The sequence below is a fragment of the Orbicella faveolata genome, unplaced genomic scaffold (genome assembly GCF_042242905.1).
Source record: "Orbicella faveolata isolate gen_17 unplaced genomic scaffold, um_ofav_v1 contig_12, whole genome shotgun sequence".
In the NCBI taxonomy this organism is placed as follows: domain Eukaryota; kingdom Metazoa; phylum Cnidaria; class Anthozoa; order Scleractinia; family Merulinidae; genus Orbicella; species Orbicella faveolata.
In genome coordinates this window covers 11686336-11712500 of record NW_028301539.1, presented here as the reverse complement: position 1 = coordinate 11712500, position 26165 = coordinate 11686336, and the positions used below count along the sequence as shown (strand labels likewise).

The 26165-nt window shown below is 38.9% G+C and overlaps 3 protein-coding genes across 7 annotated transcripts; 2 read left to right on the top strand and 1 right to left on the bottom strand.

The window, feature by feature from the left end:
* Positions 1–3000: 3000 nt before the first annotated feature.
* LOC110054635 (triosephosphate isomerase-like) lies at positions 3001–14830 on the top strand. The gene is made up of 7 exons (XM_089282403.1): positions 3001–3210; positions 4578–4701; positions 6719–6803; positions 7763–7895; positions 13144–13229; positions 13469–13556; positions 14585–14830. The coding sequence occupies exons 1-7, from the start codon at positions 3102–3104 to the stop codon at positions 14701–14703; spliced, it is 744 nt and encodes a 247-aa protein (XP_089138529.1). The 5' UTR covers positions 3001–3101; the 3' UTR covers positions 14704–14830.
* Positions 14831–14976: 146 nt separating this feature from the next.
* Positions 14977–19066, top strand: LOC110054650 (uncharacterized). Its single transcript, XM_020760999.2, has one exon. It carries the CDS (start codon positions 16250–16252, stop codon positions 17945–17947), a length of 1698 nt encoding a protein of 565 aa, XP_020616658.1. The 5' UTR covers positions 14977–16249; the 3' UTR covers positions 17948–19066.
* Positions 19067–20679: 1613 nt separating this feature from the next.
* LOC110054644 (uncharacterized) lies at positions 20680–25733 on the bottom strand. 5 transcript variants are annotated; one of them, XM_089282405.1, is made up of 8 exons: positions 25630–25732; positions 24095–24174; positions 23273–23392; positions 22507–22635; positions 22272–22397; positions 21822–21944; positions 21214–21324; positions 20680–20815 (listed from the first exon to the last, which is right to left on the bottom strand). In XM_089282405.1, exons 2-8 carry the CDS (start codon positions 24168–24170, stop codon positions 20781–20783), a joined length of 720 nt encoding a protein of 239 aa, XP_089138531.1. In that variant the 5' UTR covers positions 24171–24174; positions 25630–25732; the 3' UTR covers positions 20680–20780. The 5 variants fall into 5 exon arrangements, with proteins under 5 accessions (XP_089138531.1, XP_089138534.1, XP_089138533.1 ...); XM_089282408.1 differs by having other exon boundaries at positions 21822–21941; XM_089282407.1 differs by having other exon boundaries at positions 22272–22394.
* Between the last annotated feature and the right edge of the window lie 432 nt (positions 25734–26165).

The following is a 26165-nucleotide window of genomic DNA, read 5'->3' as shown; positions in this document are numbered from 1 at the left end:
CCTCAGGAGTCGTTTCAGCAAACATTTGCGAAGTATACGCAACAACACTCCAGGGTTTCCTGTGGCCCAACACTTCAACTCCACGGGCCATAGTATTTCTCATGTCCAGGTGCGTGGTGTGGCTCTATGCAGTGGAACCAACATCCAACGGAAGCAGCCTGAAATGAAGATGATTTTTTGGCTGGGAATCGTTCAGCCCAATGGTCTTAATAAAAATTTCAGCTTCCTTTGAATTGTGACATGCATCTTGTGCGCGCTACTATTTACATACCCACGCGCTTCAATTCAATTCCATGTCTGACGACAATTTATTAGTGTAACGGTTTTCTGAACACTGAAGAAGGATTATACACCCGAAAACGTCTGTTTCTTCAAAGACTTTTATGACACTCTTTGATAATTTGTTATAATATCAACCTATAAGCGTTATTTTTAGCCGTGGTTATTATTGATGAGATCGAGCCGTAAGAGAAGAAGGAAAATTAAAGAAGGTACATTGTTCCTGTTGTAATGTAAATCACATTACAAGAAATTATATGGTATACATATTGTTAGTAGGTCTGAGAAAAAAAGAGACTCATGCTATGAATACATATATGTTATTTGCCGGCTAGGAGGTCCGTGTAGTGAAAAACTGCGACCAATGTCTTGAAAATACTTCCCAAGGCCGCAGGCCGAGTACAGAATTTTCAAATCCGAGGTCACAGTTTTTCGCTATACGGACCGACCCTAAACCGGCAAATAACTTGTTTATTTCTTGCTCTCTCCCAAATCACTTTTATAATTGTTGGCCTTTTCCATACACACCAAAGGTCACCCAAGCGTAATATAAGAGTTTGTATGGAGATCAGGAGTTGACATTAAATTCGTTCAATGTATGGGTAATTTACCGAATAAAGACTCTTGCACATTCAGTGTGTCATGTTTTCTCATCCTGGAGAGTTTAAACGAGATTTGGGCGAATTTTAAAAAAAATTGTCCTACGGTGATGAGAAAACATGACACATTGAATCTTCAAGAGTCTTTATTCGGTAAATTACCCATACATTGAACGAATTTAATGTCAACTCCTGATCTCCATACAAACTCTTATATTTTAGCCACAGTTCTCCATGCAAACTCTTATATCACGCTTGGGTGACCTGTGTACACACATGGCGCGCGTGTGACTGTGACTGTGATCAGAGACAGGCCAAATCCAGACGGCGCTTAGGACCAATCAGTTTGCAGGATTAGTAATCGAGAAATTATCTCATTTGAAACGTGAGCAAGAATTGCTATTTTTTTGTTGTTAGAGTGATTCGTACCTTGATATTCCAAACAAGCTGGTAATATTAAGTCATTGTCCTTGCATACTTTCTTATTTGCATTTCTTCTGGATGCCAGTGTTCGATGCTGGAAAGAAAACAAAAATAATATTTTGCAAGATAAGCCATAGATGTATGAGATTTTCTTGAGTTGCAAACAAAGGTTATCAAACAGCATTGTAAGAACAAATTTTAACCGTCACTAACGAATGACGAATGGAATGCGAGAAGCGCGCGCGGAATAACAGTTTCCATAGCAACTAAACCCAAACAGAAAACTGAAAAACGTACAAACATAGCGCGTTTCTTGTCCTCGACTCAGTAAAATTAATTCGTTTATGAATCAATTAATTGTAACACAAATAAGCAAACCTAGACAAGCTTAATTATTTTCTCAGTTAAAATTCTATTTCTGCTCATCATTAAATTAATGACCAATCTTAAGCCTTGGTTTTACGACAACCCAGAACTGAAATTAAACATACCTTGTTCAGGTATGCTGTCTTCCAAACAGTCTTTAGGTCCGACCAGCCAAAGCAAAGTACTGGGGGCCACATCCGGGGTGTACCACTCTGCTGTGTACATGTTGTTGTAGGGCCTGGCAGGCCGTTCGCTGTACGTTGACTGACTGTGGTCACGTGTTGTCAGTGTTGAGATATATTCAACTTCTGCAGACGTTGAGATGACATATTTTTGGCTCCTAGAAACCTGATAAATCATGAGAAAATCTTCAGTGATTGATAGTTCGATACAGGTAACAGCAAAATACTTTTTTGGGGTAAAAATAGAAACAAATACAAACAAACAAATTGTCGCTCAACTTTTTTATGGACTGCGAAATAAACTCTTTATTTTGCATTACAGTAACACTCACCTGTTTTCTTCTAAAGATCCTTTGAACACGAACACAATTGTGGCTAAATGCACAACCAATTTTCCAAATAAAGACCAATAAAGGTAACGACGAAAAACGATAAAACAGAAATTCCGCGCTTTAAGACACTTGACTGATTTCCCTTCGAAAATCTTACATTTAGCATTTCGTCCGTTTCTGACATAATAGCGCGTGCACTAGAAGTTCGCAAAAGGAGCTGATTGGCTGCAAGGACTGTCAAGAAACAAAAGTCACGTGTCAGTTTCAAAACATGAACTTTCTTGTTGGATCTGCACATATCTTGTAAACGTATCCCTCCCCGGGAGGGTGGCACTCCACAAAGCTCTTGATGATATGCATAAGCTCCACAAGACATCTCTTATTGGCAGTGTAAAATTCCGCGTTATGCCCTAACAAGTTTGATATATGATGGATAGTAGATTATTTTCTTTCAGAGATTTCTGAATCCGGTCCAATCCAGTCTTGTCAACTTATGGCAAGGAATTTTTTTAAAATGTTTTCTTGTCACTGTATTGGACTTATCGTAAAGCGGTCGTTACAAAAGGTAGATTGCGTGTTTGCGGGCTGTAAGCTATTAAAACTGGAGCTCTATTATTAAAGGCTAACAGGAATCCAGAAATTTACCATGGTAAGCCTGAATAACGCCCAGATTAACCTGTTCTACGGTTAGCTAGCTCTCAATATTGGGATCAAAAAGTCTGCAGTCGACCTCTGCAACCTGCGCCGCAGCCTACAGAGTTTACCGCTGGCGTACAATCTGAGCCCGTGCTCAGATCTATCTTGACCAGCTGACCAGTTGAGCAGACTGGACTTTAGTCAATTCTACGTCCGATTGTCGAGAGTACTGTTGAGTTGTCCTTCTTCTGTGAGCAATTTGCACTTTTCTTCAGCATTTCACAATGGAGAGGAAATTTTTTGTGGGTGGTAACTGGAAGATGAACGGGAGTAAAGGAAAAATCGATGAGATTTTAAAGAATCTGGCTGAAAGTAGTCTGAGTCCGTCTACAGGTTTGTTCGTGAACATAACCCTAACTTATCCGCTTGCATGCCTGTTTAGTCAAGCTTATAAACAAGCTTATATTTTGGCTAAGCTTTTACTTTGCTTACATAGTGGCCTCTCAACAGTGAAAAAATTGACAGAAGGTGTCATATTTTCTTAATTTGAAATCAGGAGAAAAATTCAGTTCAGTACGTAAGCCTTAGATCGGTTGAGTGAAAGTGTCATATTTCCCAGGGTCAAGATAAGTGTATTCCAATTAGCCATCCACTGGGTTCAAAAATTGTGTGTCATTTATAAATGCGTTGATATTGCATCTTGATTTTTTAAAGCAATAAGAAACACGATGTGATGCTTTAATTGCTGAAATTATTTTCTGTGCATTTGAGATTGGTGTACCAGCTTGGCTCTGATGACACACCCCTTACCCTCCCCCATTACATCTGTTGTAGTCCATTCAGGTCAAACCATTGAATGTCCCCCAAACTAGTAGAGATGTGTTTTGCTGCTAGTTTTGAATTTTTTGGGGAGTGATTTTCAATTTCTCTCATCATTTGATTGTTGATAGTGCATTGATATTATCCACAATAGGTACAAGAGGTTTACTCAAGGGAAAATAAAGTTTAAAATAATTATACTCTGTAGAACTCTCTTTGATCTACCACTTTGATCTCACTGCCTTATAGGTGAAGACTTCCTGCTGTTCTCTAGTAATATAACGTATAATCATTGCCCGCAGGGATGTTGGTAAGGGCCCACTGCAGGCTTATTTCTTTGGCCAAAAGGGAACTTGAATGGGACTGACATTTCACCTGTCAAGTGTAAAAAGCCTTGGGTAAACTTTGAAGCTATCAAGGCCAGAAAAGTTGGCTTGGCTTGTTAATGAGCTGGCATAGTATTTTCTTAGCTACAACCCTGATTGCCAGTTTAGGTGCTTGGGGAAGGTACAAAGGATGGTGGTGCCCACAACCCTAAATGGTAGAACCACCAGGTGATGTCAGCTTTAGAATCTCAGTGGAGACTGCAAGAATTTTATTGCCTTGATTTCCTTCTTTGACAGTAAGCTCTATTCCTTAGAAAAGCTCTAAAACTGCGAGATTCCTATGACGACAGTATTCATGTTCCACTCCTGTGTGTGATTATGAAATTCTAGCTACACATCAGATATGTGTTAATCATTGAACAGCTATCTCATCGTTGTTCATTATTCAGTAGGCAAGTCAAGAAAATGAGCCTACTGAATAATGAACAATGATGAGTCGTAGAGTAAACATTTTTTAGACATGTATTGTTGAATGATTAACACATACCTTGGAAATGTTTTAGTTTGAACAGATCAGGCAGGTTAATTATCAACTTTTGTTTTGTTGTGACATAGAAGTTGTAGTTGCTCCTCCATCCATCTATCTGGATTACGTCTGTTCATCAGTCAAGTCAGACATTGATGTGTCGGCTCAGAATTGTTACAGGGTGGCCACTGGAGCTTTCACAGGAGAAATTAGGTACAACATAAATTATAATACAAGTACAACAGCCCAGCACACACATGTATACTCTCATTTTTAGTGCAGAGTGCACTATTGGGATGGTTTGGGGGGCTGATGTTCGCTAAGTCACTAATGCCATAAGGTGTAAACTTCAATGTTTGTTTAATTAATTAATTTCAATTAATCAATTAGCCTTGCGGGAAGGAGAGTTGGGTGGGGTAGGTACCCAAGTGCATTACGCAAAACCTGTCATATTTACGTTGCTTTAATTAATAACATGACAAAAATATATGTGTGGTTTTGCAAATCTCATGCTATCCTTGTGGTGCCATTCTCTTAGGAACAAAAGCAATTTGTTCCAAACGCATGCGCAGATTAGTTAATGTCAAAGTCAACTATATGTTAGGTGAAAGATACAGTTCATACAGGACTACCCATGAACGTTGAGTGCTTTCCCTTGTGGTAGAACATAACATGTAAGACGCATGGGTTCTAGCATTGTTAGTGTGATAAACTCTGTTCTGGAGTTCAGATGCACGCTTTTTTTTATTTTTTGTAAATGAGGGATATCACACTCTCGTTTTGGCTGGGGACAGCAGTTATATTTCAGGTAACGTCAGTTCTCCTTTTTTAGTGCAAAGAACACTACTGTGACTGTATATCTTCTGGAATCTTCCCTAGCTCAATTCAAGAAATGTCGTCTGCTGTTTCGTCTATAGTTTTCATAAATGTCATGTGCTTTTTTTTTTTGCCGGGGTTGAAATAGAGAATGGGAACATATTGCTTCTCCTTAGCAGCTTGTTTGTTTCCTCTTCTATGAAAGAAAGCCAAAAGTACATATTCAGCCGAAACTTTCCCACGTTAGTAACATGTAAAACAAGTAAATTTGTGACAAAAGAAACTTTGTTATTATTGCCGCAGACTGTGTGGTACTTACTGAAACCTCCAATTAATTTCATCAGTCAATGAGGTGACTCGCTCACCTATGTGGGATATAATTTCGGTCAAGTAAAGATCTCTACCTTCAGTACTTTTCGTTGAAACGCTCCTCAATGCTATTACTGGATAGCATTGTGTATTACTTTGATGTGGTTTTATTGTTTACACCAACTCGGCTGGCAACAGAATAAGAACGCACTCTTCCGTGACTCGACATGGCTATTTGATAATTAGATTAGTTCCTCTTTATCCGTGAAATGAAAATTTGCATTTTGAATAAATCAAAATTGTTCCTCTTCGACTTTTCAGCAGATACCGGTATTTAACTTTTATTTTCCAATTATCTCCATCAGTGAGTAAAAAAAATACACATCTTTCTTATATTTTCGTGGAAACGAAGGTATCTTGTGACACACATTGGCGAGGAAAACAGAAGTATCAAGTTACAAATGTTGGCGTGAAAAGTACAATTGTCACATTTCAAAACCATCTTGACAAACGGTAATTGTAAGTTATTTTTGGGCCTTGAAAGAAAACACAAACATAAAACATACACACCGCTAAGATTATGTCTTATCAAGTTTTTGTCCGCTCATATTTCGTTCATATTAGTAGACTACCAAGGGAGAGAATGGCATGGGTGAGGACCTATGTGACTACTTTATCAGAGCCATTAATTACACTCTGCACTATCTGAGATTGTCTCACTAGTTGATAATGGGAATGCTAATAATCAGCAACTGTGTCATGATATAGCACACCTCATTGAGTTATAATGCACACAGAAAGTTTGGGGCACACGAAAGAACTATAAGTAGAGTTGCTTGAGGTGAAGCTGAAAACAACTCTAGCTTCTTAGTGGTGAATGGGGTGTTATATCAAGGGTGAGTCCGTGATATAATTGAGGAAATTGATGTAACTGAGGAAATATTGTATTTAAATTGTACAACTGACATCACTGTGTATGTGTGTGCCTAGCTAGCTTACGAACATAGATGGAGTTTTGCCTGCCACTTTCAGTTAGTAGACAAGTGGGAAACTGTCTACGTTCATAGGCTACTTGATGGCTTATTTTGTGAAATCTTGTTTTTAGTCCTGCCATGATCAAAGACATTGGCTGTAATTGGGTGATCTTGGGACATTCTGAGAGAAGGAATATTTTTAAAGAGAGTGATGAGGTAAGAGATTTTAAATCTGTGATAGCCAGAACTTAAATGTTTGAGCCAGGTGCCTATATATGAACATTTGGGAGGTCCTGGCAATTGAACAATAAAACAATGGTTGATGAAAATTTATGTTAATCATTAATAATCAATACTAATTAAGTGATTAATTTGACAATCAATGGTTTATTGATGGAGTAGATTTTTGCGATTTTTCATTGATTAGTAGTTGATAATACTAATTAAAATTGATTAATGTTGATCATCATTGATTGATTGGTATCCATGATTGTTATTATTGATTATATCAATTGCCCTCAGCTTGGAAATTATATGACAAAAATTTAGTGCATGAGCTGCCATTTATGAATGTTAACATGATCTTCCATTTGTACTGCTGGTGTTTAAAGTAACAAAACTGTATGAAATACAAGTTTCAGGCATTTTGATAATGAATAGAGCCTTTAACAAATTCTTTTTACTTATCTCATAAGCATACCAAATTGAGGCGTAACTAATCACATGTTGTGCACAACATGAACAGCATGTAACATTACAAAACTGACATGCGCAGAACAAACAAAAACACTCATTGTAAGTAATAGTCTGCATACAAGCCAAGTGGCCCATCAGGCTGCCACTTATCCCAGTTTCTGTAGCCTGAAGCAACTAGGAGTATTTTTACTCCCCCCCTCCCTGGATGGGATGCCAGTCCATCACAGGGTTACCCCCAGCATTAAATTTGCTGGTACCCATTTATACACCTGGGTGGAGAGAGACACTGTGAGAGTTAGGTGTTTTGCGACAATGTCCATGGCTAGGGCTCAAACCCAGTCTGCTCAATCACGCCTCACTTATTAAATGCATATGAACAGCTAGAATTCAGTTGCTGGTACTTTGATTTCATACTTCTGGCTGTTCTTTGTATTGGTATACAGCTGTGTTATCTAATATATACATCATATTTTCATTAGCTGATTGGTGAGAAGGTTGCCCATGCTTTATCAGAAGGATTGAAAGTGATAGCTTGCATTGGAGAACTTCTATCAGAGAGAGAGGCTGGAAAAACTAAAGAAGTTGTTTCAAGACAACTCAAGGCTATTGCTGGTACAGTATGTCACTCTGTGCTTTATGGTTTTGTCTTGCTGATCCAGTAATTAACATTATTACTGGAAAAGTTTTATCAAAATGTCATGACAAGCAATCAAATATTTGCCAAACTCAAAATTGACTTCAATAATAATATAAAGACGCCGCTAGGAAAAAGCGGGTGGTTTTTAGCATACGCAATATCTCGAAAACGAAGCAAACTTTAGTGGAAAAACTACGGGACATTGCTAAACATACCTAAACAAAACTGCATGCACAATTTGGAGCGTTTTCAACAACGTTCACTTTTGAGCAAAATACCTAAGGCTTTTTTTCAGCCGAGCCCTTCAGATAAACAAAGCCAGGGCGTTTGTTATAATAAACCAAGGCGAGGCTTTGTTATAAGTCAAAGTATCGCCTCGTTTTATTATAACAAAGGATCAGCTCGGTTTATTATAACAAAGCCCGGCTTCGTTTGTGTGAAGGGCTCGGTGGAAAAAGGGCGTTAGGTATTTTGCTCAGAAGTGAAATTTGTCAAAAATGCTCCAAATTTCGCATGCTTTTTTTTTTTAGGTGTGTTAAACAATGTTCTGTATATGTTTTTGCTGAAGTTTGCATCGTTTTTGAGATATTATGCATGCAAAAAACTTTTATTTGTTGTCACATCAGCGCGCGACCGCAAGGATGTTCATTTCACTTAAAATACAGTAAAATTTGGATTTCTCGCGTTGCGTAACCTTAAAAAATATTGATTTCAGGTCAAAAACAGTTAAAATGTTGATTTCACGTTAACGCGCGACCGCAAAGACTTTGATTTCACTTAGAAAATAGCAAAAAGTTAATTACACGAAACGCATAAGCTGAAAAATGTTGATTTCAGGTTGATTTTACTTAGAAACGAGCAAAATGTTAATTTCACGCAGCCCATTCACTCAAACATGTTGATTTCGGGTCTAATTAGGTTAAAATGTTGATTTCACATGAACGCATGACGGCAACGATGTTGATTTCACTTACAAAACAGCAAAATGTTAATTTCACGCAACGTATAAGCTCAAAAATGTTGATTTCAGGTCTCAAATAGGTTAAAATGTTGATTTCACGTTAACGCGTGACGACAAGGATGTTGATTTCACTTACAAAACAGCGAAATGTTGATTTCATCAGAACGCATGACCGCAGAGATGCTCATTTCACATAAGGATTAGAGATTAGTCCAGTGTTATTCAGCAGTGTCAGGGCTTTGGTTTTGGTTTGTTTAGCCAACTAGCAACAGTCACCATAGGTTGATTTCACTACTAAATAGTGAAGTTTGTTACTTCCACTAAAAAAAAATAAAAATAAATAAATAATAAAATAAATAAATAAGAATAAGAATAGAAATAAGAATAAGAATTATCAGCAAATTCCCACAAAAATCAAACAAAATCAAATTTCTTCGGCAAGGCTGGAAAATTCAAATTCACTCGTCTTTTGCATATAGCTAGCCCCTAGCAAGAATGCAAACAGGCTGTAGTTTTTTCTTTGAAATATCTTTGTCTTTCCGAGAAAAACAACATTTTTGATTTAACCTTCAGACTCAATTTCATACAATTTAGCGAGTCCCAACTGGGCTGAAAATCGGCTGAAAATCGACCATTTTCATTCGATTCGCATTTCGCAACCATTGAGCGCGGAAAAGTTGTGATACAAACAGCTTATTGCAGAACTATTCCTTGTCTAAAAAAGGACAATTTCAAGAATATTGGATTAATCTGATTATTTAGCGGTAAACAAAACCAGAGTGTTCTCCAAAATTGAGTTAGTCAGTCGGTGAAAAGAATTGTCATTTTGACCATGTGCCATGTCTCGTAATTCCACAAGATTTTAGATTCTAACTATACTAGGATAGGTCTTTCAATATATGTAAAGTTTAGTTTGGGGAAGTGATTAGGCACTCGTCAAAAAAGTATTCAAAATCGTTCACAAAAGACACAGAATCACGCCAGCAGCTACCGAGTGCGTGACCAAAAGTATCATCAGCATATCGGCATTTAATACTTCAGTTCGAAACGTCAGCATTACCAAGCAGTATAAATGACATACACATAAAAATAAAGTGTTCACCTACTTCGGTTTGTATTATCCTGAATCTTGCAAACTGATTCTTTCCCTGCATGTATTTTTCAGCGGCGTTCTTGTCAGTACTCATATCCGACTTTGAAGAAAAACAATTACTGCCTCAAGTCCCATGCAAGTATTATTGGATGTATCATTCTATCTGTGTTATTTGTGTCGTTTGATTAAGCCAGTAGTAACTGCTAAAGCGTTATACCACGTGTGACTTTCGGGTTTCCATTTTGAAGACGTTTGAAAGGCCTCCATTTTGACTGAAGATGTTTATCCGAGACCGGTGTGTAACAACATATTTTACATGGGGGTGAGGGTCGGGATTTCAGAGCTTTAAACAGAGTTACTTTTCTTTGTTTGAATTTCAAGCCACAAAGACCTTGTTAGTGTGTAGCATTTTATCGCCTTACCTAAGAAAGGAGACCCTAAATTAGAACTAAAATCGAGATATTGGAAAAATTCTAAGGCTTTTTCTTTCGGAAAAAATCCCCACTCTACCCCTACCCTCTGTCCAAAGACTTTTGCTGGACAATATGCAAATAAGAGACGCGGAGCGGTCGAAGATGGTGGCTTATTTGCTATTGCTAATTACTGGGGATTTCTGCTTGAAAGCAGGTTGAATGATTGTACCGAACAACAAAACGGAAAAGGTAGGAACATTTACATAGGAACTTGGTAATATTGAGCGATTTGGGGGATTCAAATTCACCAGACGAATGCGCACAGGTTATGCAAAGCTAATGGAACACCGTTAAAATGCCAGGATGGGAATGTTGTTTGATAGTCAAGACATGATATTTCGAACTGAAGTGATTTAATGACAAAAACAGTGGTAGCACTTTTGGTCACGCATTCGACTGCTGGGCTTTTTTGGACAAGGAATAGTTCTGCATTAAGTTGGTTGTATTACAACTTTTCTGCGCTCAATAGTTGCGAAATGCAAATCGAATGAAAATGGTCGATTTTCAGCCCAATTAGCACTCGTTAGATTGATGTCTGGACGTGAAATCGATAATGTCCTTTTTCTCGGAAATACCAAGATATTTGAAGAAAAAAACTACATGGCGTTTTTACTTTTACTAAGGCCTACTTATATGCAACAGTAGCGCAAATTCGATTTTTCAAGCCTTACCGAACTATTTTTGATTTTTGTGCACATTTGCTCTTAAAAAACTCAGTTTTCCAAGGGTATCTTTTGGAGATCTTTTGTTGAACGAAAAACAAAAGAAACCTTTTGTTTTGCTCAATGATGAAGTCACCGAAGCGTGGCATTTTGCTGCTAGTTTTATTATTCATATAATTACGCTATAATTACGGGCTGGATTCGAGTTTGTTTTGTCGTGACACCGGTTCAATACGAGGTCAGTCGATTTTTTTTCCGGTCTATTTCTCTACTTCTTTCAAAAATAAGAACATCTATTAAAAAAAAAACCGTGCTGTCGAAGCTGCTAAAAGTAACCATTTAAGTTCGCGTCGTGTCGAAATCCACCTTCGAAGGATTCGCTCCAAAAGATACCGCTCGGAAGACTGATTTTTTTTGCATACGTTATTTCTTGAAAACAAAACCAATTACGCAACGATGCTTTTCATGTCAAGTCAAGTCAGTCGGCCAAAAATTAGCTCGATCCTGCAAAAAATAAAAATCGGCCCAAAATGCTATATACACCCTTTTTGCACGAAAGCCTTCAATTTTCTTGTCATTTAGTGGTTCCAGGAAATATCTATACCCACACCATGGGTGGCATCTTGGTATTCTGAAGAGGAGGGGAGATTCCATGGACTTAAATTCGTAAGACATAAGGTATATTTCAGATCTGGACTTCCAGAGGTGGAATGGAGTATTAGTGAGATTCCCAAATGTAGCCCAAACTGAGATAATTATTGTACATATTTCATGCTTAAGCAGAAGAAGGAAGAAAGAAGATACTACTGGAGGAAGATAAATTCTGCATATGAGCCAAGTGGCCCATCAGGCTGGCAAATACCTCTGGTTTCTGTAGCATGAAGCAGTATTTCTACTCCCCCCTGAGTAGGATGTTAGGCCATCCCAGCAAAATTGCTGTCATAGCGTTTTCTCTGCATTATTGGTCAGGACACCCACAAATGTTTGCAAAAAAGAAAAAAACACTTCTAATGGTAACAGTAATGGTGATAGTGACTGTATTTAGAGTCCAAGAAGGTGAACTCTCAAGCTTGAGGGTCACGTCAAAAATGCTTGACTAAACTAAAAAATAAAAATAAGGAACTCTATATATGCTAATCTAAATCTTGACAACATTATTAACATAAGTACAGAAAGATATAAATATTCCTAAGACATAAGGATACTACAACTTAAGTAAACTGTTGAGGGAAGAGCAAATTTAAGTAGTTTTTAGCAATTTTTCCAAGGCATGACTCACAACAGAATTTGAAATGTCTGATCTGTCACATTTTATCAGTTTGATATGACTACCTTGGGTGTTACCTTAAGAATTCTTTGATAAATAGTAAATGCTAAAAGAAACATGCCCGGAGTCATACGTCTTTAAAAAACTAATTACAAACTATTTTCGAATGTATGAATAACAATTAAATAACAGTGAAAAGGCATCTGTTCACAAAACAGCGTTTATGACGTTCAGTTCTGACACGTGGCAGGATGTAAGGGTGTCCCCTCAGTTTCCTAAGGCTCCTTGATCTCTGGGGTGGAAGCAGTTCATGAAGATGATGAGTACTATCAGTAGTTATGTTATCCCATAGTAGCCTATCTTTGTTTGATCCTAATTACATCAGTTATGGGTGTATATTTGCTGGTATAACCATAATGTAGAGCCCGCTTGCAAAACCTATCAATTTGGGAGAGATATTTATTATAGTGGGCGCAAGCCCAGTCCTCAATCGCATTGGTGAAAAGTGACCTTGGGCATTCCTTTTATAGCTTCAGCACACTTACTTAATTTTTAACAAAACTAGACCATTATATCTAGATTTCCAGCAAAAACAGAATGTTTTAGGGTTTTTTAATAACTTTTTGAGGTAATGCTGATAGAAGCGCCGTTTCAACTGGTGACTGTTGTTTATCCCTTACCTTGATCCAAAAACATTTATTGTAATTTTTCAGGGAAAACATTTTGATTGACTGGCCAGTCTTGCATATCTTGTTGTTTCATTGCAGACAATGTTTCAGACTGGAATAGAGTTGTGATTGCTTATGAACCAGTCTGGGCTATTGGCACTGGGGTTACTGCCACACCGCAGCAGGTAAGATGAATCACATAACATGAAGTAAAGTTAGGATCGATGAAGACTCAGTAAATATCTACAATAGATGTCTGGACTTTGAAAATACTGGTTTGACATGGGTTACATTTATCCCACATGAGAATGTCATATGTGAACCACCTAATACACTGTAGCCTAATAACCTAATAACCTAATAACCTTCCCAATTTAGCGAATTAGTTTCCAATAGTTTCGTAAGGTTTAGCCTCTGATTTCAGGCCCAGGAGGTCCATCATCAGCTGAGAGGCTGGCTCAAAGATAACGTCTCAGCGGCTGTTGCTGGTTCAACTCGAATTATCTATGGAGGTGGGCTGTAAAACAAAGTTCATATTTATGTGTTAGTGTAAAGTTGGCCAGTCCAAGTGGTCCATACAGTCAGAGCTTATACTGGTTTCCATAGCATTAAGTGACTGGTAGTATTTCTACTCCCCCACTGGATAGGATGCTAGTCTATCGCAGGGTTACCCCCAGCATTAAAATTGCCAGTACCCATTTAGACACCTCTGTCTGGAGAGAGACACTGTGAGAGTAAAGTGCCTTGCCCAAGTCAAACCAAGACCCGATGTCCACTTTTGGATACTGCAACACTAAGCATTAACTTGTTAACTTTAGTTCATCTTCCTCCACTAAAATAAGTTAGGTATTGGTTTGCACGTGAACCAAGTGGCCCATCAGGCCCGCGCTTATCTCCAGTTTCAGTAGCATGAAGCGACTTACTTTTCACTAGAACGTTGAGTTTCAGAAATAGAAGACATTTATAAATTCTTCAAACATATTTCGACGTACGTCTTCAGTGTAACGGTAATAGTCCTTTTCGCGGTTCAACCCCGTTTCCAGGGTCCTCTTGAGAGAGGACGCTGGGAAAGAAGTCGTTCGCGGTTAACTTTTCGTTTGCATTACGATATAATCCAGCATATATGAGAGGCAATCTCGGGCTATTTTGTAGTTAAGTATTGTGTTTATTATCCTTCAAATATTTCGAAATGCGCGCAGTTTTGAAAACTGGAGAATACCGCTCAGATATTCCCCAGTTTAAGCTGCGGCTGTTCAGTCCTCTGACGCATTTAGACCAATCGCGTGCGAACGAAAAAATTTGATGGATTTCGATATATTAAAAATCAGCTTGACAGCGAGGCTAATGGTAGACACAAACAACAGCAATGAATAAACATGTCATTCAATGTCCTTTGTTAGTGTCCTCTAGGCCTTAATGCCAAGCTGAATTTTAATATATCGAAAATAGCCTATTGTGAATAGGGCGTAGTGTAAATACGCGAAGGAAAAACGTCGCAAATTTCAACAGAAAAATATTGATTTGTTTCTCATTGCAATAGGTTCTGTGAATGCCAAGAATTGTCAAGAGTTAGCTAAGGAAGGTGATGTGGATGGTTTTCTTGTTGGAGGTGCATCTCTTAAACCTGAGTTTGTACAGATCATCAATGCCAGGTTGTGATGTGATGTAGGTTTAGATTTTAGTGTTGTGAAAGCATCTCTAGAAATTAAGGAAGTAATATGGTAGTAAAATAAACAGAGCCTGTATCTGGAGTCAACAATTAAACTAAGAATATTGTGTTGTTTTATATCTCTTAGTCATGTTGATGTGTAAAGTTTTCAAGAATACCTTCTTTATTGTGGGAAAATCTTTTGTCAGCGTCAGCGATCGTGATCCTTTGTAATCGAAAACCGTCTCTGATAACTGAGTGAGCTTTACGTTAAACTATCTTTCTTTAAAGGCAAATATTTGTGACTTCAAGTCAACTGATCAAGCTATGATCGGTTTCTTTTAAGTTGAAAAATGAAGTCTTTTAACAAAATGCAACAATCAGGCCTTCTTTTTTTACGAGCGAACTCAGCGGATAAGTTCTTTTTCCCCTTCTCCCGTTTGCCGAAAAAAAGAATGCCGGATCGCAGGTTACTGCCTGCGAAGAAAGACTTAAAACTCTTGTCTACTTCGAGTGATGGTTTAGAACGTTCGATGAAGTTCGATTGGGTTCAAAAATCGAACGCAATCGAACCCTATCGAACCCTCATACAAAGTGTTTGGTTCAATTTTGTACGGTTGCCGAACTCAATTGAACCCAGTCGTTCGGTTAAGTTCGATTGAGGTCGATTACCGAACAGTTGGAATGCAGAACACTCGGCTATCACGGTTAGTTTGTAAGACACTCGCCAACAGCTCGTGACTTACGTTTATTGGCTCATCTTTGGTGTTAAAACCTGTAAAACTCACCAATGAAAGCAGAGAAAAACCTCGAACATAAGCCTGTTAACAGGCCTGGTGTTAACAGGTAGATGTTAACCCCGATTTTTTTTCGTGTTCTTTCCACTTGCTACGTTATTTTCTTAGCCAGAAGACTCACAGAAATGACCTGGCTTTTGCTTTGTATAGGCTATTATTTAAATAAAAACAACAACAAACAAATTAAGGGCGGTCCCATGCAAACGCAAAGAGGTCTCATTAGCGCTTTTTTATTGTTTTATGGTCTTTCATAGAAATTTCAGAATCACTGCCCGTTCCAAATGCCTTCGTTATTGAAGCGAAAATAATTAAAACAGGCTTAGGGATTTCTTGCTTTCTCTTGTGGAGAATCAAATACAACCGCGTTCTATAACGATCACCACTTATTCTGGTCTCAAAAATTTAGAATTTTGTCTCTTTTTTTCATGAAAGTCTGAGTGAGTTGAAACAGCAACCAATTCATGTCAGTTTTAAACAAATATTACTTAGTGAAAGGGATCAAAATATTTGTCTAGTCGCGTAACAAAGCCTGACAACATACTTTAAATCGCTAGTCCTACAAAATTTGTGCGAAACTACACGTTCCTGAAGAGCAAATTTAGTCAGCATTTCTACTGTGTGGTCGCATATTTATTATGCAAATCAGTTCTTTTGTTATCGTCTAGTCCATATTCGCCGCGTGGTCAAAGTATAAACAAATAGAAAGCTCGGAGCACAACGATTACACAAGCTGCTTTACCCGCCGGTTTCAAACGATCTCATGGCTTCTCCGGTTAGTAACATAGATCACATTTTCAGCAAAGAGTTTAACTGTCCCATCTGCTTAGAGGAATACGTGGAGCCAAAGGTTTTACCGTGTCTTCACAACATTTGTAAGAAGTGTCTCAAAGAATTACTGCATCATCATACGATAAGCTTTCGCTGTCCTATATGTAGAACTGTTTGTCCTATTTCCCAGCGAGGAGTGGAAGGTTTCCCTACGAATGATTATTTGGCGCGTTTAATTCGAGATTCGCCGGCTAAGAAAGTTATTCAAGAGATAAGACAAGCGGTGAAGGATTGTAGCCAAAAATTAGCGATCGTGCGAAGAATCTACGACGAAGCTCGCATTGATGTGGAACGACAGGGCGAAATAATCAAGCGAAAGATTCACGAAGACTTTGAAAATCTCGTCGAGGTTTTACGCAAGCAAGAAGAAGCTTTGTGCATTGAAGTCGATGCTTTAGTTGAGAAAGAAGAGAAGAAACTTCCAGCGTGTTTTCTGGCGCTGCAAACAGAAACATTGTTGACTCATGTTGAAAATTCGTTAAAACTGCGAGACGCTTTGGACGTGGCGAACGATAAAGAACATTTGATGAACAGAATCAGAGATGCAAATGTAGCGTGTACTAAACTAAGCCATTTGCATTCTGCCGAAACTGAAAAGCCGAAGGCTTTGTTCGAGTTTGTGGGAAACAAAGAAGTGCTTCAATGTGTTACTGGAAACATGTTTGGAGCAGTGTGCCTGAAGGGACAATTAACAACTTCAAACACACTAATCAATTCACTTGTCACCGAGGACTTAAAAAGTCTTGAAGTTCTCAAACCTGGAACAAGATTTCATTCGTTAAATATTCCGCATCCGTTGAGGCAAAAATTCCAGCCATTTGCCTTGGCTATGAACGATGAAGGTAACATTGCGGTCAGCGATCAAGGGAATCACACGGTGTTACTTTATAGCAAGCAAGGAGAGTTTCTGGCTCGTATTGGCGTGCGAGGATCAAAAGATGGCAATCTTGAATCGCCAACTGGTGTGACATTTTTAACTCGACATTTAATCGCTGTTGCTGATGGATGTCTGTTTGGCAATCCTGCGCGGATTCAAGCGTTTGATAGTTCAGGTCGATTCACTCGCAGTCTCGTCAAATTAACATCGAATTCTTATTGGTTCACGCGGCTTTCAACCGTAAATACCGAGCAGCTCTTAGTCACGTGTACACCAGTAATGCCCGGCCATGAACCGTGTATTAAAGTTTACAACACGAGAGGCGAAGAACTGCTTTGCTTTGGGACTAGTCTGTCAGGAAAACTCTTACATCCCACAAAAGCTGTCTTGCACAACAATGAGTTCTTCGTGTCGGACGTGGACAAGAAGAACAATCGTTGTATGGTGAGTGTGTTTGACCAGCAGGGTAAGTACCTGAGAGCGTTTGGTGAGTGCATGCTGAAGAAAGATCCAAACGAGCACGCTTTTTATCCGCTGGTGATTGCGTTGGACGTGACTGATTTCAGAGTGCTGGCATACAGTGGTTTGTACAAGCTGGTTCGTTGTTATATGCCGAATGGTTCACTAGAGTCTTACTACAGCACACTGCCTGGAATCACGGATATGGCGGTGAGTGGTGATGGCAGGGTGTTTGTTGTTTGTGGAGGAACCGGCGAGTTTCCTCACAGTGTTCAAGTGATTTTTCATTATTAGCAAGGAACATCAAGGTTAAGGGGTTCTTTTGCCATTACTGCAAAAAATTTTTCCTTTCATTTCTTATCATTTTCACACTTTTTATATCGATTTGAGGTTCTTCATTACTCACTGGGCAATTATATCAAGTTTTTCGAATTCTTTTTGGCTTTAGTCCGTTGATTGAATAGTGTAATAGCTTCATAAACAGGTTTGTTATCCAAATCACTGATTGTTCCTTTGTTTGCACCTGTTGACTAAGTTGGTGTACATTTTACACTAAAATTTTACTGTGCCATTAACAAGAATGAAATCACGAGTATTTGATCTTCATCATTCCGTTTATACCATAAGTTGTCGTGTAATCGATACACGCTTGGGAGAGAACCTTAAGCAGGAATAAAAAGGGGTTAAATAACGTCTAAAAGGTCTAATACTTATTGCACTTCATTCAATGGAACGACAAAATATTAACGAGTGGTCGGGTTGGATTTCAACAGAGCTAATAGCACGCAAGCAATATTGCTTAATTAGGAAATCAACGTTTTCGAAACATTGCACTGTTTTTACTTCTTTTATGGAGAAATTTAAAAGATATATAATACATGTACGCAAACAAACAAAGAGGTAATGTTATATTTTGGGGTTGTTACCGACTGCAAGTGAATGGCAAAATTTAAATGATATTAAGTTAGGTAATAGAATTTTGTAAGTGGAAGTGAGTTCCCGAAAATGTACGAGATCTTTTTAAAAGTTATCTTGAGTCAGCTAGACTAGTTGTTCCACCGAGTAAAATACATAGTGGCAGTTCTGTTTAATGTGTGAATTTACTTGGGAGAAAATTATCAAAATTTATGATACGACATAGTATTTTTATTTAGAACGTTAAAGAACAATGTACAAAGTTGAAAGACATCCATTTTTATTTTGTAAAAGTATCTTTTCGAGCGCGTTGGGGAGAGAAGCCTGAGATTTACATTCAAGCCGAAATATGTCACACAGTACACAGAATTTGGAATAAGAGCACGGTATTGTTTGTTTTATACAGAAATTTTATTTGTTACTGCTTGAAGTTTTACTTGTGCGTTTTTGACGTTTAGTTTTATGACCAATTAAACTGATTAAAGAACGTTATTTAAAGCGGTGTGTGTTCAGTGTGTGCTATCTCGTGCAATACTGGCAATGACACTATTTTGAATAATTCAACCTCTCTTTAAAGGGGGTTTTGTATTACGGAGGGGTATCAAACGAAAGCGAAGCGAAGCGAAGTCCTCGCGACAATCGGTTCATCATCTCTCGTTGTTTCTCGACACAGTGGGCTCTGGGAAGGAGAATGAGGAAACACATGCTTATAAGTGGATTTTACTGAGCCGCGAGTTTTACCAACGAGATTGTCACGCAATATGAAGGGGTATCTCAATAGATCAATTTCGATATATTGAAATTCAGCCTGTAGCAATAGACCTTAGTGCGAGGCTCTGGGGAATAACTACAGGCTGAATTTTAATACATCGAAATTAGTCTATTGCGACATGCCGGTCGTATTCCTTGCATCCCCGCTATTATTTTGCGTCAATAGAAGATGAAGAGGAATAGAGTTAATCCGCATTATAGGCCATATTCACAACATAATCCCTCCCAAGTTACTTTTAGATCACTCCCTGTTTCGGAAATCCCGCAAGGATCTAGAAATATCCAATCCGGCTATAAGGCTGGTTTCCATATGATTGCAGACGATCGCGGATCGCGGATCGCGGATCGCAGATCGCAAAAAGTTCTCCGATCGTCTGCGATCATATGGAAACACACTTCTGCGATCGTCTGCGATCAGTTGCGATCGTGCGATCACATGGAAACTAAAGTTCTGCGATCTGCGATCGAAACGTATCCCATAATATTTTGAATTCCGACCCATGATTCAACGCTTCTTTGCAACAAAGCAACCGCTTATTTGTTGTAAACATGGCTGGCGTTGAACAACGTAACTTTAGTAACGAGAAATTTATGGACGAAGTTGCGCGATTTCAGTGCGTTTCCACCGTAACAGTAAAGATTTCAAAGACAAAAACAAAAAGGCTAACTGCTGGGAAAAAATCGGGGAGAAATTCAATTTATCGGCGGCTGAGGCGGAGGTCAAATTCCGCAACATAAGAACTGCGTATGGTCGTTATCTGAAGCGATTGAAAGCGCTACCTTCTGGATCGGCAAGATGCAGTGCCATGGGAATTTCAAAATAGGTTGACTAAAAGAAGAAATAAATTTGCTTGCAGCAAAGTTTCCTCCTCGACGTCCGCCATATTGTTTGCTGCGATTTTCCCGCCAGCACAACGCGCGTGTAATTTTGACAGTTCCGCTGTCCGAAATGTATGCAACAGTCGGCTCTGCGATCGCTTGCGATCGTCTGCGATTATATGGAAACAACTCTCTTTGCGATCGTCTGCGATCCGCGATCGTTTGCGATCGTCTGCGATCATATGAAAACCAGTCTTTACACGCATTTTAATCCTCCACCAAAACAAAGGCGTAACGCACGTTGTAAAATCTGCGGAAGAGCTGGGTACCATCTTTGAAAATAACGTAAGAGGGATTACCTTAGGAATATGGCCTGTATGGGGATTACCCCTCTTATCCTTCAACCTCTCCCTTTTTCCCATGCCTTTATGAACAGCAAAAAAAAGAGGATGGAGTTGAAATGAATGGCTGACTAGGGGTTTACTTACTGAATTATTTGGTCACAATACACAAAACAAAAGTCACTTTTTAACCATATTTTATTTCAACGTAACAATCAGAAGAACAAAAAATAATAACTCTACTTTAAATCTAAAATTAACTCCATTGTCGCCCTCTATGTTTACTTGGCAGTGTCCGGTTTTCCTTTTATGCCCTCTGGAAAATATGTGAAAGAAAAATGCATAAATAAGTGACAACAATGATAATAAGAAGCAGATTTATTTCATAAAAGAGATAACAGGCGGTTGAAGGAACCGAGACCAATCGAATGTGAAACAAAATCTTACACTTCCTATAAAGCGAACACAACACTCTTTTTGTATAATGACACGTAACGTGCGCTAAATAGTAATGGTAATATGGATTTGAAGACTGTTTGAAAGACGAATGCTGCCCAACAGCCAAGTGTTATTCAATATTGCGGTCTCAGCACAGATGCTGGTAAGGTTAGGTCTATCTACGTGAATGAACTGTCCACGCTGACCTCTGACGGCAAATCACGAGCCTCTCCAACAATACAAATCAAATACAAATCAAAGAAATGAAACAAATACCTTGGCAGATGTCGCAACTCTTTTGGCAGTAGAACTTCATGTAACCAGGATTTTTTTCACACTCGCCTTTTGCAGCCCAAAAGGAACAATACTTGTGTTTGTCAGTACAACCTGCGGGTAACGAAATGATAAGAGAATTAAGGAATGGAATCCAAGGATAAAGTTCAGCTGGTGCAAGAGCGATTTGATCTCGAGTTGCCTAACTGCGAGGAGAATGGAAAATTCTCGTGCGCAAAGTTATTCGCCTGTAGTAATTCAAAATTATACAGGTCTTGTGAAATACTTTGTGAATAGCTCCATTTGGAGGAAGAGTTATGGCCTGAAGCGTAAGTTGCCACGCGAGCGCGTATGGGATTATTTGTGGGACACTATAAGTACATACAGCAGAACGGAACGCTTCATTTAGTTGTACCCCAAAATTACTCCTTAAGTACTCACAGCCACTTGAACTCGACGTTTTAACACTCAGTTGTATTAAGAACGATATAACCTTCATCCCCACCGACCCTCAAAATATGTACACGATGTTTCCACCCCCCCCCCCCCAGTCTCGAGTTATCCAGGCAATAAAATCACTCAATGTGTTAAAAGTTACAGTGACAGCTGACCTTCACATCTAGTGCAGCTCTTTTGACAGAACTTCATCATGTAGGTTTGCTTTGTACGGCAATCACCGTTGTAAGCGAGATAGGTACAGCGGTCATTCTTGTCCGGACATGCTGATGACTCTACTATTAATAAATTAAGAAAAAAATCATCGTACATGATGCAAACACAGTCACGCCCGGAATTTGGCGAGTCAGCTAAATTTGATTATTTTTCACTTAGTTATCATGAGACATTATAATCTCTTTCTTTTCAACTTCGTTCTCGGTTTTGCCGCCATTTTTTTGTATTTTGATTTGTTTACTCAGCATATTGTGTGTATTTACACTTAACTGTGTAGTATAGCAAGAGTTAACGTACTGTGAAGTGTCATAATTGACCTACAAGTAATCATAGATTATATAACTGGATGTACTACAAATCATTTACTTTTCTTAAACTTTATTTCCTACCTCCACACATGAAGCAGCTTTTCCTGCATTTAACCAACATGTACGCGGCATTATGCAAACAATCTCCTTTGTTTGCAAGGGAAGAGCATTTCTCGTCTTGGTCTTGACACTCCGCAACATTTCCTCCTGATAAGAAGTAAAGATTTAAAAAAGACATATATATAAAGTTCAGTTTAAGCACTACCTCTTTGAACACACTTCATTGTAATGTTCGCATACACGTGACAGTACTTACCTCCACAAATGTTACAGCTGTATTTACAGTTCACCAACATGTAAGCAGAAGTTTTTTTGCACTCTCCAGCGTAAGCCCAGTAGGGGCAGTATTTGTGCCGGTCTTCACACACAGGAAACGTTGGTGTTCCTGAGGAAAATAACAGAGACAGTAGCCTCCAGTACAGATCTTGTTTTGGGTCGTCACTCACGCAATCTTTCTAACAGGCCAAAATCATAAATGAGATCTGCGTGGGAAGGTTAAACAAGCCCAAGCATGAAGTATGAATTGTCCTTACTGCGAACATCAAGAGAGTATCACTTACCTGATCCCTCGCTTTCTATGGCTATTTGCTTGACAGTGTATTTCGGTTAAAAGGAAAAACTGGGTAAAGATACCGTACCCATATTCGCAATTAGCCAATCAGAAGCCTTGTATACTGTCCTGATATCCTACGATATCAAGTCACTGACCTGATATGGCTACGATATCATGCTCGAATTTGGGTGCGGGGAAGATCGTAAGCTCGTTTGGTCTCGCCATGGGTATTTCGGCTCGAGTACGTCTCCCCAAAATAGGAACCATGGCTCGCCCAAACTCGCCTAATATGCCGCAGACGCGTGCCTAAATGGTACGATTAAATATAGTAATTGGCAGTTATTTGGATTCTGGCTGGCTACACATGGTCAAAAGATAGGGAGGGTTACTGTAAAATAAATTAAGCAGGTTTTCCCAGTCCAGTGGTTTACGTAGATCTCCAACTGGAAACTGTGAAATAGAAACTTACCTTGACATGAGTTGCAGGACATGCCACAGTGCGCAGTCATCCATGCCGAGTCTTTAGCGCAGGCGCCACTTAAGGCCAGATAAGTACAGTTCTGAAAATGATCTTCGCACTGGTGCGATACTGTAAAAACATAATAGAACTGAATTACAAAGTAATAAGCAGTATTACTATTCTTTGCGTCTCCATGGCTATGAAAAACGTGATATAGTGCGTAAGTTGGAGAATATGTACAAAATGAAAATTATTAAAAACTGGATCATTGGATGATGTTTTCATTTGCTTAGCCATCGTACCATGCTCAACAAATGTGGTAAGCGTACGCATGATTTTTTAGGGCGTTTTTATTTTTATTTTATTTTAGTTTTCTATATTTTGGGAAAGTTTTCATCAAATGATAAATCCATTATTCCACTCGTGTTTGTTGGATATGAGATGGCTGTGCCATCTCATGTCCAACGCGCGCTCTTCGAATAATTGTTAAATAGACAAGAGAGTTATATCAAGGTTTGCTCAATAGCTTTCATCATTTGGTTACGAACATCATCATCATCATAATCATCATCATCATCATCATCATCATCATCATCATCATCATCATCATCATCATCATCTAAGCAAACATTACTGAGGACGAGAAGAAGAAGAAGAAGAAAAAGAAGAAGAAGAAGAAGAACAACAACAACAACAACAACTTTATTTAAGTGTCAAGCCATGTAACCTGGAAGAAACCCATACCAGACTACTACAAAACAAAAAAACTGAGAAGACTAAGATATCTACACTAAAATATGAATAAATTATATACACTAAAATACCAATTACCGTTATCTGGTGTAGGGAGAGCTACAGAGAGGCAAAACAGAAAGACAACCCCACATGCAGCCAACAGCACGTTCATCTTTCTGAAAATAAATACATAAATAAATCTCACGAAACAGTTTTTCTTGTAGTCCAGTCCCGTCTCTTGGACTCGCGCTGTGTATAGTTACAGATCTTGAAGATGCCGAAAAACAAAGCGCACATGAAATGTATAACTTACATGTAATTATGGAGGTTTCGCACACAAATTTTTCGAGTTCGCCCCGAGATGTCAAACGAGTTCTCCCCCAGAATCCACTCTTGAAGTCACGCTTTAGAAAGAAATTAGTCGAGCGATCGACCTCTCGAAACGAAAGTACGGTGCGAAATTAGGTACGAACAGATTTCCCTGCCACCGTTCTTTGGATAACTGGATAACAAATGTCACTGAAGTACTCCCTCGGCATGTCTAAGGACCAACGCGATCATCCTTTCCATCCACCCCTACCCTACACGTGTTGACTAAAAGACCTGTCATCTATTCAATATAGCAAGTGGAGAACTCAACTTCAGGCTGCCAGTTGTACTATTGGAAATGCTAAATAACGAAAGAGGTCGTCTAAAGATTTGCATTTCTGGCTGTCTTATTCAAAGCGAAGGTTCCCTCACATTATTTTTTAAAATTATCATTCAGTTTCCCATGGAAATACTAGAATGTCTATTTCTCAGCAGTGTCCAACAGCAAGACAGTACAGGGGTCATGACTAGTCGGTGTTCAGTTTCTCCAGTACTTCATTTACTCAGATTCCATCTATAGCGTCCTCTTTAAGGTTTAGATGAGTTCATCGGAATATCGCAAGATATCTCTGTTATTATGACGTAGTTTAGATTTGATGTAGTATAATTCTGTAGCATAACACTACAACAACGTTAGACACCCAAGTTACGTGCTATATCCAGCTTTTTAACAATTAGATCATTGAGATCGAGATTTTTATCGCGTGATAATTGAAGGGGGCGCAGCTTGTCTCAAATATCACACTTTCCTTTTGAGAGGTTTTTGTCGCGTGATAATTGAAGGGGGCGCAGCTTGTCTCAACTATGACACTTAGAAATCCAGAAATCTACTAGTCGTTCAAAAGTTTATCTTAATCCCCTTCACAGACACTTCGTAAAAGGTCGTAAAAGGAAAGGCCGCCATTTTGCAAACTTCCAGGCTAATCGCCATCTACGACAGAGTAGACAGTGAGTAGCGTAGCAATGAGAGAACGGCACTCGTGATAGAACGTTAGTAGATTTACACTAAATAAGAACATAAGCTATACTCTCAGTAAGTCGTGTCAATTTGAGACTGCTTGTGTACAGTTCACGACTAAGCTAAGTGTTGCCTGACCTTCCCTTATCAAGTAGCTTTAGGGATCATCGCTGCCTGTGAAGAAGACACCCTCGAATCGCGAGAGAAGTGGCATTTCCAATTTTAATGATCAATGTTATGCTCTCTATCAAGGTACACTTTATATTCAGCATCATTTACAATACCACAACAAAGCCATGCTTACCTTTTGAAATCTGAATGGACTGGATGAGCAGACTTAACGGCCGTAGTCGATCTAACGTGAATGTGTTACTCTAAGGATGCACGGCTTATGTTAGGGAGCCTGGCTCTTAACCTTCCGAAGATTATCGAAGGCCACACGAAACCTTCCGAAGATTTTCGAAGATCACCCGAACGCTCCCGAAGATTTCCGAAGATCCCCCAAACAATTCCAGACTTCCGAAGATCACCTGAATACTTTCGAGGATTTCTGAAATTCGCCCAAACACTTCCAAAGATTTCCGAAGATCATCCGAACACTTCCCAGGATTTCCGAAGACTTGGGACAATCTCCGGCGATCTCCGAAGATCACCGGATATTTTCGAAGCTTTCCCATGTTTCGGAAGATCGAGGGCCCAGTCTGTTTTTCTTCGGAGGCAGTTACTGTAGTTTTCCTTGCAAAGCTGTATTACGTCACGAGCTATATAATTAATAAGTAACAAGACTACATACTTGTCCAATTTGGAAATAATTGGATTCAAAAAATTCCTCTGACAGCC

Coding starts and splice junctions, on each gene's coding strand:
- LOC110054650 (XM_020760999.2), top strand. CDS start 16,250: ATGGCTTCTCCGGTTAGTAACATAGATCACATTTTCAGCAAAGAGTTT.
- LOC110054644 (XM_089282405.1), bottom strand. CDS start 24,170: ATGAACGTGCTGTTGGCTGCATGTGGGGTTGTCTTTCTGTTTTGCCTC. Junction 21,325..21,821: donor GAGCTGCACTAGATGTGAAG/GTCAGCTGTCAC, acceptor CGTTACCCGCAG/GTTGTACTGACAAACACAAG. Junction 20,816..21,213: donor GAGTTGCGACATCTGCCAAG/GTATTTGTTTCA, acceptor CATATTTTCCAG/AGGGCATAAAAGGAAAACCG.
- LOC110054635 (XM_089282403.1), top strand. CDS start 3,102: ATGGAGAGGAAATTTTTTGTGGGTGGTAACTGGAAGATGAACGGGAGT. Junction 4,702..6,718: donor GCTTTCACAGGAGAAATTAG/GTACAACATAAA, acceptor TCTTGTTTTTAG/TCCTGCCATGATCAAAGACA. Junction 6,804..7,762: donor TTTTTAAAGAGAGTGATGAG/GTAAGAGATTTT, acceptor TATTTTCATTAG/CTGATTGGTGAGAAGGTTGC.